Genomic DNA, 13,794 nt, shown 5'->3' with positions numbered 1-13,794 from the left:
TCACAGTTCGATTCAAGGTTGGGGTATGCTCTGGTTGTGGGCTCGATCCCCAGTAGGGGTGTGCAGGAGGCACCTGATCAATGATTCTCTGTCATTGATATTTGTCTCTCTCTCCCTCTCCCTGAAATCAATAAAAAACATTTTAAAGAGATATAAAAACTTGCATAGAGAGAAAAATGGAGAAACTTTGTGTGTTTAAACTGAATCCTTCCACCATCAAATTGATTTACAGTGTACTCACTTGCACACTACCTTTTGTGGGATTAGTGCATGAATAGCTACTAGTAAATTCAGCTAATGTCATGTAGTTTTATCTGAACAGCTGTATTAACACCATCTTCTAGGGAAGAAGATGATCCTTGAACCTTATCAGCAATGGATTTGCATTACATTAAATCATAATGTACAATGACTTTGGAGATAGAGCTATTTAAAAAAATCTGTAAAAAAATATAAATTTTTGTTCTTCATAACATTGATGGCAATGTAATGAAATTCACCAATGATGGAGGTAAAGTCCCATGAAACCTAAATTTTGATTAGGAATATGCTAATTGTCTATTTTATAAATTAGGAAGGAGATGATTCACTACTTATAACAGTGGTACCTGTGAAATCACACAAAACATCTGGAAAAATAAAGAATTTTGAGGATCTAGAAAAAGAAAGAGAAGAAAAAGAAAGGGTCAAGTCTGAAGAAGATAACAGAATAAGATATGAAGAACAACGACGGTCTCTCAAGGAAGCAAAGTGTCTTTCCCTGGTCATGGTAATTCTTTTTCTTTTTTCCCCCTTAAGGAGCAAGTTAAAGCAGTAGAGATGGTTATCAGAATTTACTTTATGATTAAAAGATGGGTTTTTATGTTTTCTTAGGATGATGAACTGGATGATGAGGCAAAAAAAGAATCAACTTCTCCTGGAAAACTGAAACTAACTTTTGAAGAATTAGAAAGACAAAGGCAAGAAAATCGAAGGAAGCAAGCTGAAGAAGAAGCAAGACAACGTTTAGAAGAAGAGAAGCGTGCTTTTGAAGAAGCAAGGCAGCAAATGGTAAAACAAGCTTATCTATAATAATAATCTATACTAATAAAAGCGTAATATGGTAATTAGACCGGATAGACCGGATGTCCTTCCGGACAAAGCCGCAGCGGCTGCGTGGGCCAAGGAGGGCCGGCAGCCATGGCGGCAGCAGCAGTGGGGGTGAAGGGGGTGGCGCCTTCCCATGATCGGCCCAGTTTTCTCCTGCAGAGGGAGGCCAGACTGCGGCTTAGGCCCGCTCCCCTCTAAGCCATCAGTAGGACATCCCCTGAGAGCTCCCGGACTGTGAGAGGGGGCAGGCCGGGCTGAGGGATCCCCCAAGTGCACCAGGCCTCTAGTATGTGTATACACACACACACACACACACACACATAGTGTAATCATTAAGAACATGAGTTTTGGAGCCAGACTGCCTGGGTTCAGATGTCTTCCATTAAAGTGTATAACATGGGCATTATTTAACCTGTCTTAGTTTCCTCATTTATAAAATTGGAAAATAATTGTGCCTTTTTAAAAAAAATATGTTTTATTGTTTTTTTACAGAGAGGAAGGGAGAGGGATAGAGAGTTAGAAACATCGATGATGTGCCTGCAACCAAGGTACATGCCCTTGACCGGAATCGAACCTGTGACTTTTGAGTCAGCAGGCTGACGCTCTATCCACTGAGCCAAACCGGTTAGGACTGTGCCTACTTCTTAATTGTTAAAAGAGTTAATACCAAAAGCAGTTACAATAGTGTCATATAATAAGTGCTTCAAAAATGTTAACTCTTATTATATTAATAGATTTATCAATGAAAAATAAAATTGAAATAAGAAAACACCAATTCGATTGCATAAGAATTTAAAAATAGAACCTCTATAATTTTTTTAAGCTTTCATAATTTCTTCATCAACTTTTATTAGTGATGTTCTAAGGAGTATATCTCCAAAATTTTATTTTTTATTTATTTTTTAATTTTTTAAAAAATATATTTTATTGGTTTTTTACAGAGAGGAAGGGTTAGGGATAGAGAGTCAGAAACATTGATGAGAAAGAAACATTGATCTGCTGCCTCCTGCACACTCCCCACTGGGTATGTGCCCGCAACCAAGGTACATGGCCTTGCCGGAATCGAACCCAGGACCCTTGAGTCCGTAGGCCGATGCTCTATCCAATGAGCCAATCCGGTTAGGGCCAAAATTTTAATTTTTTAAACATTTGTTTGAAAATCTTATGAATTTTGGATAATCATAGTTGCATAATAGCTATATATTTTAGATATCTTTAGTTGTCAGCTTAGTGAACTGAAATAGAAATACCATCAATTAATCAAATAACAAATTTCAATTTAATGTTAAATTAGAATCTTAATTATAAAATAAAATTTGACTTTTACATAAATATTTTTTAATGAGAAATTTATTTTACTTCCAAAGAGAGACTGTGTAGGTATATTTTAACCTCAGTTTAAGTACATTCACACACACACACACACACACACACACACACACACACACATGCACACGTGCTAAATGTTTGTTCTGGGAAAGTTAATGTTTAATAACTCTTAAATGACCCCTTAAATTTTTAAATGCTTCATCAGATCTATTTAAAATTTTGACTTGCTTGAGAAGTTTTATTTAACTTGAGTATATATTTATTTGGAATTTGTTCAAATTTGAATATTTTATCATATAAAATATTATAAAAGAAGGTGATTTAGGTCAAGTATATTTAGGGCAAAGAAATATTCCTGTTGAGATGGCTGATTCTGTGCCCTTTGATTGATAATTCATTCCTGTCTTTGATGAGTGAGAGTTGTTTCTTGGCTAGGTAAATGAAGAGGAGGAAAACCAAGACACAGAAAACATTTTTAAAAGGTACCGCCCTGGGAAACTCAAACTCAGTTTTGAAGAGCTGGAAAGACAAAGGAGAGAAGAGGAAAAAAGGAAAGCAGAAGAAGAAGCCAGAAGGAGAATAGAGGAAGAAAAGAAGGCATTTGCTGAAGCACGGAGAAGCATGGTAAGACAGAATATAACTGGATAATGCCATTAGGATTCACTCAGGTTTTCAGTTATGAGAAACCATTAAACTTTGGGGAATACCCTGTTGTTTCTGAAATTTGTGCCAACAGTAGGGATGGCAAACAGTTTTTAAGTCTCCTGTGATGTAACACCTGCCATTTACAGGTGTTTGTTTCCACGTGGTGTTGAGAAGGTTCTAATTGAATTGCTCTGACTGGCATAGAGAGTTGAATATGGTCTTCCTTTTCTGGGAGAGCATGTTTTCCAGGGCTAAGTATCCAAGTAGGGAATTTTTTTTATCTCCACCTTTCCTTCCCTCCTCTCCACTCTCCTTTCCCTTCCCACATTTCCTCCTTCCTCCCTTCCTCTCCTTCTCTCTTTTCAATTTCCATCACATCCAGTATATATTTAAAGCTATTTAATCACAAGTATTTAACTCCAAAATGCTCACCAGCAATATCATTGCTGGATATTGCTACCAACCTTAACTCTCACAAAGTTATACTTCTCATACCATTTTAATGATTGTGAAATCTAGTTATCTGACAAACTTTCTTTTCAAGAAAAGGTGACATGTGAACACAGCATCTCCTCCTTGAAACACTTCCATTGGCTTTGGTGGTCTGGCTTTCTTCCTGTGCCTGGGTGAGCTTCAGACACATATATCCAAGTGTTGATGAGGCTTTGTTACCCAACCAGGTACTCACATCAGAAAAAGCTATCATTTTTCTCACATTTCCCACTTCTACCACTATAATCCAGGTCATTGTTACCCTTTGCCTTGGGCCAGCTCTTAATTAACTTGTTTTCTTGCCCTTAACCCATTCTTCCCTGAAAAGCCAGCAGTGATCTTTCTTTAAAAAAAAAAGAAAAAAAAAGTAAATTTGACAATGTTAAAAAATTTTCCACTTCCTGTAAGCAAAAAACACAAACTTTTAAAACAAATTTCTTTATAATCTTGCCCTACTATATTTCTCGTTTCATTTCTTGATTCTTCTTTGACCTGCCAGACATGCTAAATTTCTTCCCAGTTCTTCAAAAAGCTAGGCTTTCACGAATGCTATGTGAAGCATGTCCCTCGGTCCTTTCCCTGTGTTCTGCTATTTCCTAGTTCCATTTTCTCTGGGAAGCCTTTCCTGCTAACACGTGTTCCAGAGAGGTCTTCCTCTTATGCATTCTCATAAACATTTAGGACTTCCCCAGCGTAACACTAATGTTGTATTGTCGTTGCTCTCAGTGAGGCTGAGACCATTCACCAAGCATGTGGAACAACATATTCTGTTAATGTTTGTGGAATAAGTGAGATTAAAGCTGTCTTATGTGCATTGTGAGGTAATCCTTGCTTCACAAATGGGTTCTACACAAAACCCCTGCAAACATTGTGAAACCACTTATTTTTTGTAGAATAATTCAGAAATGGTAAATGAAATAGCTATGAAGATCAGGAAAGCTACTCCTGGGGGCAGATTTTAGGCCCAGTGATTCACTAGTGGAATAGTGCAAGGAAGGAAAACTGTATTAAACAAAAAAATCTAGTTTCCTAGAGACATTTATGTTATCAGAAAAGAGAGTTTCCCCTTCATTTATATTGTTTTCTTATCCAGGGCCAAGTATCATCATTTCATATTATAGATCAGCTAATTCATATATCACTAAAATTTTTTTTTTCAATCTTTGGATGGTAAGACCATATAAACATTGTTTTTTTTCTTTTATTTTTTTAAAATATATTTTATTGATTTTTTACAGAGAGGAAGGGAGAGGGACAGAGAGCTAGAAGCATCTATGAGAGAGAAACATCGATCAGCTGCCTCCTGCAAGCCCTCCACTGGGGATGTGCCCGCAACCAAGGCACATGCCCTTAATCGGAATTGAACCTGGGACCTTGAGTCCGCAGGCCAACGCTCTATCCACTGAGCCAAACCAGACAGGGCTAAACATTGTTTCTTAGTTGAACTGGTTCTTTGGTAAAGCCTGTCATATATAAATCTTACAACAAATAATTACCCTTTGCCTCTCTCTTTCCCCTATGCCTATTTCAAGCCAGAGGTTTATGTATATACTTTCAGAAGATAGAAAAAGAGAAGTAGGCAATTGCTTTTCATGGTGAAGTGTATTCCAAGTCAATGATTTTATTTTATTTAAATATATTTTATTGATTTTCTACAGAGAAGAAGGGAGAGGGATAGAGAGCTAGAAACATCGATGAGAGAGAAACATCGACCAGCTGCCTCCTGCACGCCCCCCAGTGAGGATGTGCCCGCAACCAAGGTACATGCCCTTGACCGGAATCGAACCTGGGACCCTTGAGTCTGCAGGCCGACGCTGTATCCACTGAGCCAAACCGGTTCGGCCCAAGTCAATGATTTTAAAGCAAAATTTCTAATTGCAATTTAGAGATTGCCTATATACAGGGAATAATGTAATAATAAAACTGCCATTTTATTATCATGGTGTCAAGCACAACTAAGTGTTTCCATACTTTATTTAGTTCTCATGACAACTCCATGGAAGTTGTTGCAGATAAAGAGATTCAGACTTTGGCTAGATAACTTGCCCAAGGTCACATCTATATGGCTGTTAGACTAGATAACAGTATGGTGATTACAAGAGGGATAGTGGGGTGGAGAGAGGTAGGAGACGGTAAAGGGGAGATAAATGGTGATGGAAGAAAACTTGACTGGGGGTGCTGATGTATTATAGATTTGTACCCCTGAAACCCATGTGATTTTATTAACCAATGTCACCCCATAAATTCAATTCCTGGGGAAAAAAATGGCAGTCAGACATGGAATTCATGAAAGTACTAAAAAGAGTCTAAATCATTATTTATAATTTTATTATAGAAAGATCTTTAAGATTTGATTCCTACATTTACCACTTACTTGTATTAACTTTGAACAAGTTACTTTTCAGTGCCTTAAAATGGGGATATTAATAATTCCTAGTTTGTAGAGTTACAGATAAAATAATTCAATACATGTGAAGTGCTTAGCATTGTTCCTGGCAGCTATATTAACTATTATTTATTTTTCAATTGGGCTGACCATAAATAAATCAGTACAGCCCAGCCGGAGGTCATTGTTCAATTCCTGGTCAGGGCACATGCTCAGGTTGTGGGCTTGATCCCCAGTATGGGGTGTACAGGAGGCAGCCAATTAATTTCTCTCTCATCATTGATGTTTCTACGCTCTCTCCCTTCCTCTCTGAAATCAATAATAAATCAATAAATAAATCAGTATAATAAAATCATAGCATTAATTTCTGCTTGATTATGAAGGGATCCTGAGGGGTTATCTAATTCATTCAGACAAAACTGTGATTAAACTGAAATGCTCTATTTTTTTTTTTTTTTACCACAGGTTTATTTTAATCCAATTAAAAAGTGTTTACTATTAGGGGATCTTAATGTCTAATTTCACTAACTGATAGTATAAACTCAAAGTATTTCATCATGTTCATTGGGATGGAGAATAGATGGTCACCATTTCCTCTGTAATCACAAAATACCTTAGTCTACATTTTCTTTTTTCTTTTTAATTAAATCTTTATTGTTCAGATTATTACATTTGTTCCTCTTTTTTACCCCCATAACTCCCCTCCTCCCAGTTCCCGCCCCACCCTCCGCCCTCACTCCCCACCCACTGTCCTCATCCATAGGTGCACGATTTTTGTCCAGTCTCTTCCCGCATCTCCCACACCCCTTTCCCCTCCAAGAATAGTCAGTCCATTCCCTATGTCCCTGATTCTATTATAATCAGCAGTTCATTCTGTTCATCAGATTATTTATTCACTTGATTCTTAGATTCACTTGTTGATAGATGCATATTTGTTGTTCATAATTTGTATCTTTACCTTTTTCTTCTTCCTCTTCTTAAAGGATACCTTTCAGCATTTCATATAATACTGGTTTGGTGGTGATGAACTCCTTTAGCTTTTTCTTATCTGTGAAGCTCTTTATCTGGCCTTCACTTCTGAATGATAGCTTTGCTGGATAAAGTAATCTTGGTTGTAGGTTCTTGGTATTCATCACTTTGAATATTTCTTGCCACTCCCTTCTGGCCTGCAAAGTTTCTGTTGAGAAATCAGCTGACAGTCGTCTGGGTATTCCCTTGTAAGTAACTGAGTTTCTTTCTCTTGCTGCTTTTAAGATTCTCTCTTTGTCTTTTGCTCTTGGCATTTTAATTATGATGTGTCTTGGTGTGGTCCTCTTTGGATTCCTTTTGTTTGGGGTTCTCTAAGTCTATTTCTTTCACCAGGTAGGGGAAGTTTTCTGTCATTATATCTTCAAATAGGTTTTCAATATCTTGCTGTCTCTCATCTTCTGGCACCCCTATAATTCGGATGTTGGTACACTTGAAGCTGTCCCAGAGGCTCCTTACACTAACTTCGTATTTTTGGATTCTTTTTTCTTTCTTTTTTTTTTTTTTTTTTATAAATATATTTTATTGATTTTTTACAGAGAGGAAGGGAGAGAGATAGAGAGTTAGAAACATCGATGAGAGAGAAACATCGACCAGCCGCCTCCTGCACATCTCCTACTGGGGATGTGCCCGCAACCAAGGTACATGCCCTTGACCGGAATCGAACCTGGGACCTTTCAGTCCGCAGGCCGACGCTCTATCCACTGAGCCAAACCGGTTTTGGCTGGATTCTTTTTTCATTTTGCTTTTCCGGTTGGGTGTTTTTTGCTTCTTCGCATTTCAAATCTTTGACTTGATTCTTGCGCTCCTCTGGTCTGCTGTTGGGTGTCTGTATAATATTCTTTATTTCAGTCAGTGTATGCTTAATTTCTAGTTGGTTCTTTATCACAACATCGAGGGTCTCATTAGATTTCTTGTAGATCCCATTAAGTTTATCGGCAGTTTCTAGAAACTTATTGAAAGATCTTAAAAGTGTGGTTTTGAGTTCTATATCCTCCATTTCTGTCATGTTTCTTTGTCTCCGCATTTTTTATGCTTTCTTGGTGCACCCCCTTGTGGTCTTTGTGCGCAGTCTTGTTGTAGTTAAGCCTTGATTGTTGTAGGTAATACTGGCAGGGATTTGACCTCCAGGCCAGCTGGCTATGAGAATCAGCTGTGTCTGCAGTGGGAGAACTTCTGTGCTGGATCTCTAGGGCGGTGCTAATCTAGCCTTTGCCTGAGGCTATCCAGCAATGCCTCTGTGCAGGGCTTGGGCGGGGTGGGTCCCAGGTGATCAACAGGGCGGGCGGAGCGAGCAGTTATGGCTGCTCTTGGTCCCGTTCCCAGAGGCTCTGCCTCTCAGAGTCCCAGCAACTGCTGCAAACCTCGGAGAGAAAGCTGCCTTCTCGTTCCGACCGAAGCCAGACAGTCCCTCTTCTCCCGTTTGAGTCTGGGTCCCTAGAGACTTGCCCGGATCTGGAGCTCAGAGTCTGAGACTCCCTCCCGATTGAAACAGACAACCGCACCCTCAGCCGCCAGCCCGTTCCGCATGCACCTTAGTATTTTACTTCAGCACTGCGCCTCCTCTGAGTCTCGGTATGCTATTCTCTTTCCTCCTAGTTGTAGAACTTCCACTCAGCCAGCCTTCCTGTGGTTCTGGGTGATGTCCGTTCCGTCTTTTAGTTGTATTATTGAAGTGGTTGTTTGAGGCAGCAAACTCCGGAGTTATCCTATGCCGCCATCTTGGTTTTTTCCCTACATTTTCTAGTAATTCCTCCCATTTATATTGTTTTGTATTTTTTTTAAATATATTTTATTGATTTTTACAGAGAGGAAGGGAGAGAGACAGAGAGTGAGAGAGAAACATCGATCAGCTGCCTCCTGCACATCTCCCACTGGGGATGTGCCCACAACCCAGGCACATGCCCTTGACCGGAATCGAACCTGGGACCCCTCAGTCCGCAGGCCGACGCTCCATCCACTGAGCCAAACCGGTTTCGGCTGTTTTGTATTTTTGAAGATAATTTAGGTCTCGTGGTTTTTAGTTCAATGTACAACCTTTGTATTCCAGTAATCATAGTTTCTATAAGAAATATTCCCTTTTTAGTACTAGTAAGCATAATTCCGACAAGGGTGATAAAATAATTATTTTATATAGGTAGTAGATGATGACTCCCCAGAGATGTATAAAACAATCTCTCAAGAATCTCTTACACCGGGAAAACTGGAATTTAATTTTGAAGAATTACTAAAACAAAAAATGGAAGAAGAAAAACGACGAACAGAGGAAGAACGGAAGCATAAGCTAGAAATGGAAAAACAGGAATTTGAACAACTGAGACAAGAAATGGGAGAGGTAAGGTTTTAAAAATATTCATTTGTATTCCACAAATATTAATTAATCTAAGTATTTTATATATATTTCCTTATAATAACTTTGTTAGTATTTATTATTCACAGAAAGGACATAAAACATACTCCAATGAGGCACTTGATACAAGTTTTCAGTTTTGTGCACTTTCTAGCCTGTCATAACTCAGCTTCTTTCTTGGTAGTTTAAAAAATACAGAAGATTGCAAGTGACTGAGAAAGTACTACAATACCTTAAGCAAATATATATTTCCATAGACCTCATGATTATATGTGGTTATGTCATGATTGAGAGCTGTTGGAAGTACTTAATTTACCCATTTATGGTACTTGCTCATATTGTTGAAACTGATAAACTGATACATGTAATCTAAATAAGATAAAACTAAGGGAGTACCATGGATACTAATAGGAACATGAGTTTGGCAAGTCTTTGAGTCACTTTATTTTACTAAAGATAAAACTGTGGCGCTGTCACATTTTAGTGTGACTTCTGTAGTGTTGAAATCACACACACACACACACACACACACACACACACACACACACACACGACTGTACACGGCTGTCTGCATGGGCATGCAACTTGTGCCCTCACAGGACCCCATGTTCAGCAGGGTCATGTTTAGTGGTTTAATGCTCTCAGGTTGCCATCTTGACATGTTTAATGATTTATTTTGAATCTGTTATGAAAGCCGACTGGACAATGGAACCTGTGCTTGAGTCTTAGAGCCTTGGCTCACCCACATATCCTGCCTCCCTATGGTGGGTTCTCAGGAGCCCCCTTCCCACCTCCTGATGCCCCCAAGGCCCTACCTTCTGCTTTTTGCCCTTGGACGCTGCAGCCCTTCATCTGAATGGCCAACCAATTGCATAGGCAGAGAGGAAAGGGCAAGGGAGGGAGTCAGCATTCCAAGTCTCCCTCTGCCACTGATAGGGAGAGGCAGACAACAAATGAACAGGGTTGGGGAGCCAGTGGCTGTCACAACCTTGGACTAGCAGTGACACGGCATGTTTGGTAGGTGACTTGGTGGGAGCCCCTTGCCAATTCCTCCTAATCTAGGAACTGCAGAGGTTGCAATTTCTTAGAAGTTGCCTCTTCGTCATGAGTTAGGGCATTGGGCCTGTGGGGATATTTGCTTCCTTGCCCTCACTGACCAAGAGACTATAAAGGCTGTATAAATATATAGTTAATAAAATTAGTATGCTATAGGGAAATATTCCAAGGTCTAGCCTAAATTATAGCATTTATTTGGAAAAGGAAGCTGAAAATGAGTATCATAAATTTATTAGTTTCTGGTATTTTAAGTAGTCTGTTTTTACCTCTAGATGAAAAAATAGAGGTAGTACAAAGAAATGTTTTCCCCCCTTAAATGAGCCATTAAGTCTCATGTCACATTCACAGTGACTACCTCCCCTAACCCATCCCTGCTTTTTTTGCCCCCTCAGCCTAAAACTGTAGGTCTTCTCCAGGAAAAGTTTACCAGGAGTAACAGCAATATTTACCATTTCATTTAATGAGATTAGGTTTTAGTGTAAGAAGTATACAAAGAACTAGTAATCACAATAGATAGGGTAAGGACTGGGGTGGGGTGGGAGCAATGGGTGACATCTGTATGATCAACAAATTTTAGAAAAGAACTAGTAATCATAAATTGTGAAAAGCCAAGGGAAAGGAATGTGAAGTTTTCAAAATAGAGTGCTATAAAAAATTAGATTCCGCCCTGGCTGGTGGCGGCTCAGTTGGTTGGAGTGTTGTCCAGTACACCAAGGGTTCAATTTCTGGTCAGGACACACACTTAGGTTGCAGGTTCCATCACCGGTTGGGACGCATAAGGGAGACAACCGATGAATGTTTCTCTATTAATCTTTGTTTCTCTCCCTTCCTCTCTAAAAATCAATAAAAGCATATCCTTGTGTGAGGATTAAAGAAAGAAGAGTAAAATGAAGAGAGACACTTCTTTAAAAAATTAGATCCCAATTTTGATTGACTCCTTTTCTTGGCAAAATATAAAATTGAGAATACAAGTGATAGTGAAGTGTAGGGATTTTACCAGACTGTATCTGTAGAGGTGCTGTATCATTTGAGTATTAAGATTGACATTTAACTTTATTAGGCCACCAGCCATCATCAAATCTAAGACAAAAAGCATTTAGAGATACTCTGACTCTATTATATAGAGATGAAAAAATCATGTCCAATGAGTTAAGCGATAAAATGGCCACACAGTATGAGTGTCAGAACTAGAACTTATATCTGACTCCTCCCTATCTCAGTGTTCTTTGAACAAAGAGCTTCCTACAATTCCTAGTAAAAGTTAATTTTTGATATACATACTTTAGCAGGTTGTATTTAAGTATTGTGCAGGGAGGTTATTTAACCGTTATTTTGGGTTTTAAATAGGAAATGGTGAACACTTTTTGGATGTTTATAATACAAACTCATTATCTAGTATTTAATATATAAAATACCTTTTTTTTAAGGAAGAGGAAGAAAATGAAACCTTTGAATTGAGCAGGGAATATGAAGAATTAATCAAATTGAAAAGGAGTGGCTCTATTCAAGCTAAAAATCTAAAAAGCAAGTTTGAAAAAATTGGACAGTTGTCTGAAAAAGAAATACAGAAAAAGATAGAAGAAGAACGAGCAAGAAGGAGAGCGATTGACCTTGAAATTAAAGAGCGAGAAGCAGAACACTTCCATGAGGTAAACTATTTTATATTTAACGTTGTTATGGTACTAAAATGATGATTCAACAGAAGTTAACACTGGCTTTGAAATAAGTTTTGGGAACTAAATAGCAAAAACACATCAAGATCTTAAAAGACTTTGAAATTATTTTTCCACTCTAGCATTGTTTCACAATTTTACTGGAATTAAAGCCAATAGTGAACACCAAATGTTTCACTCTAGCAAAAAACAAAACAAAATTATTTATGGGCATTAAGTTTTAGCTTGAATCAGTACAACCAATAAAATTTTGAATTAAACTGCAGAGATTATTCATTTACTCCAGTGATGGCGAACCTATGACACGCGTGTCAGAGGTGACATGCGAACTCATTTTTTTGGTTGATTTTTGTTAAATGGCATTTAAATATATAAAATAAGTATCAAAAATATCTTTGTTTTACTATGGTTGCAAATATCAAAAAATTTCTATATGGCCCTGACTGGTTTGGCTCAGTGGATAGAGTGTCAGCCTGTGGACTGAAGGGTCCCAGGTTTGATTCCGGTCAAGGACATGTACCATGTTGTGGGCACATTTCCAGTGGAGGGTGTGCAGGAGGCAGCTGATCGGTTTTTAACTCTCTATCCCTCTCCCTTCTTCTCTGTAAAAAATCAATAAAATATATTTTAAAAAAGATTTCTGTATGTGACACGGCACCAGAGTTAAGTTACGGTTTTTCAAAATGCTGTCACGCCGAGCTCAAAAGGTTCGCCATCACTGATTTACTCTCTTAAAGATGAGGCCAATAAACCCTATATGACTAAATAAAAATTCAGATAGCGTGAATTTGAAGTACCTCCAAGTGTAAAATGAGGCGATCACTAAATGACCTGTAAAGTCCCTTCCAGTTTGAGGACTAGTTCCATGGTTACGAATATTGGTTTAAATAGGACCTTGGAATGTTTTTCTGCCAGAGCATTCAACCAGTATTTCTCTAAAAATGCATTTTCATCAGATGTTCAACTAATAAAACAGGTGTGGAAGCTGGGAGGGCCATCAGAGGAGGTTGTTAATAGAAAGTATGTGCAAATTCTCAAGACTAAAAAAGAATCTACTATTGAGGCAAACAGAGTGCAAAAACAGCTAATGATAAAGATGCAAGTACAGGTGAGATGACCATGAAAGGTCGTAGATGACACGTTAAGAAACTGTTTTATCGGGGAGCACTGAAGGGATTTTAAAAACATGGAGTAATATCAAGTTAGCATCTTAGATGGTTTTAGATTCATACATTAAAAAATTTACTTGAAAGCCTAGTATGTCCCAGGGACTGTTCTGGACACAAGGACTGCATTTTTTGAGCTGTATTTAGATAAAGTATAAGCTGTCTGAAACAGGTACTGAACTCAGGTGAGAAGCAGGAGCTAGGGATTGTCACTTTTATGGATAGTATTTTAAAGTATAGAAATAGATAAAACCATTTTGAAACAGTTAATAGTTTGAAAGTAAATGATAAAACCCTGGAGAACACCAACATTTAATGTTTGTTTGGCCAAAATATTAGGTGGTTCTTTAGCAAGATAAATGTTGCTCTATCTAAAGTTCCATAAGCATGCATTTGATTCCCTTTGTTAAAGGTAGTGAAACCTCAGAGCAGTAATACCGAGCCCTATAAAATATGTAAGATAGAAATAAATGAAGTGGTTACTTGTCTTATTGCTATTTATTGGCTCTCTTTTGTTTAAAAGGATATGATACTAGGACATGGTCGATCTATAACCCATGTGGATGCCCTGAACAGTTTCCT

The 13,794-nt window shown here is 38.2% G+C and overlaps 1 protein-coding gene across 8 annotated transcripts in view; it reads left to right on the top strand.

Annotated features, from left to right (window-relative positions):
* Window positions 1-13,794, top strand: part of NEXN (nexilin F-actin binding protein) — a 42,742-nt gene that overhangs the window by 24,228 nt on the left and 4,720 nt on the right. For all 8 annotated transcript variants that reach the window (XM_059689097.1, XM_059689099.1, XM_059689100.1 and 5 more), the window contains 5 exons: window positions 575-769; window positions 874-1,050; window positions 2,854-3,042; window positions 9,105-9,302; window positions 11,801-12,022. In XM_059689097.1, coding sequence (XP_059545080.1) covers window positions 575-769; window positions 874-1,050; window positions 2,854-3,042; window positions 9,105-9,302; window positions 11,801-12,022 — 981 coding nt within the window. The remainder of the gene's footprint in view (window positions 1-574; window positions 770-873; window positions 1,051-2,853; window positions 3,043-9,104; window positions 9,303-11,800; window positions 12,023-13,794) is intronic.

Source organism: Myotis daubentonii, chromosome 3, assembly GCF_963259705.1.
Source record: "Myotis daubentonii chromosome 3, mMyoDau2.1, whole genome shotgun sequence".
NCBI lineage: Eukaryota > Metazoa > Chordata > Mammalia > Chiroptera > Vespertilionidae > Myotis > Myotis daubentonii.
Note: the sequence above shows the minus strand (reverse complement) of the source record. Positions and strands in the feature narration are given on the sequence as shown.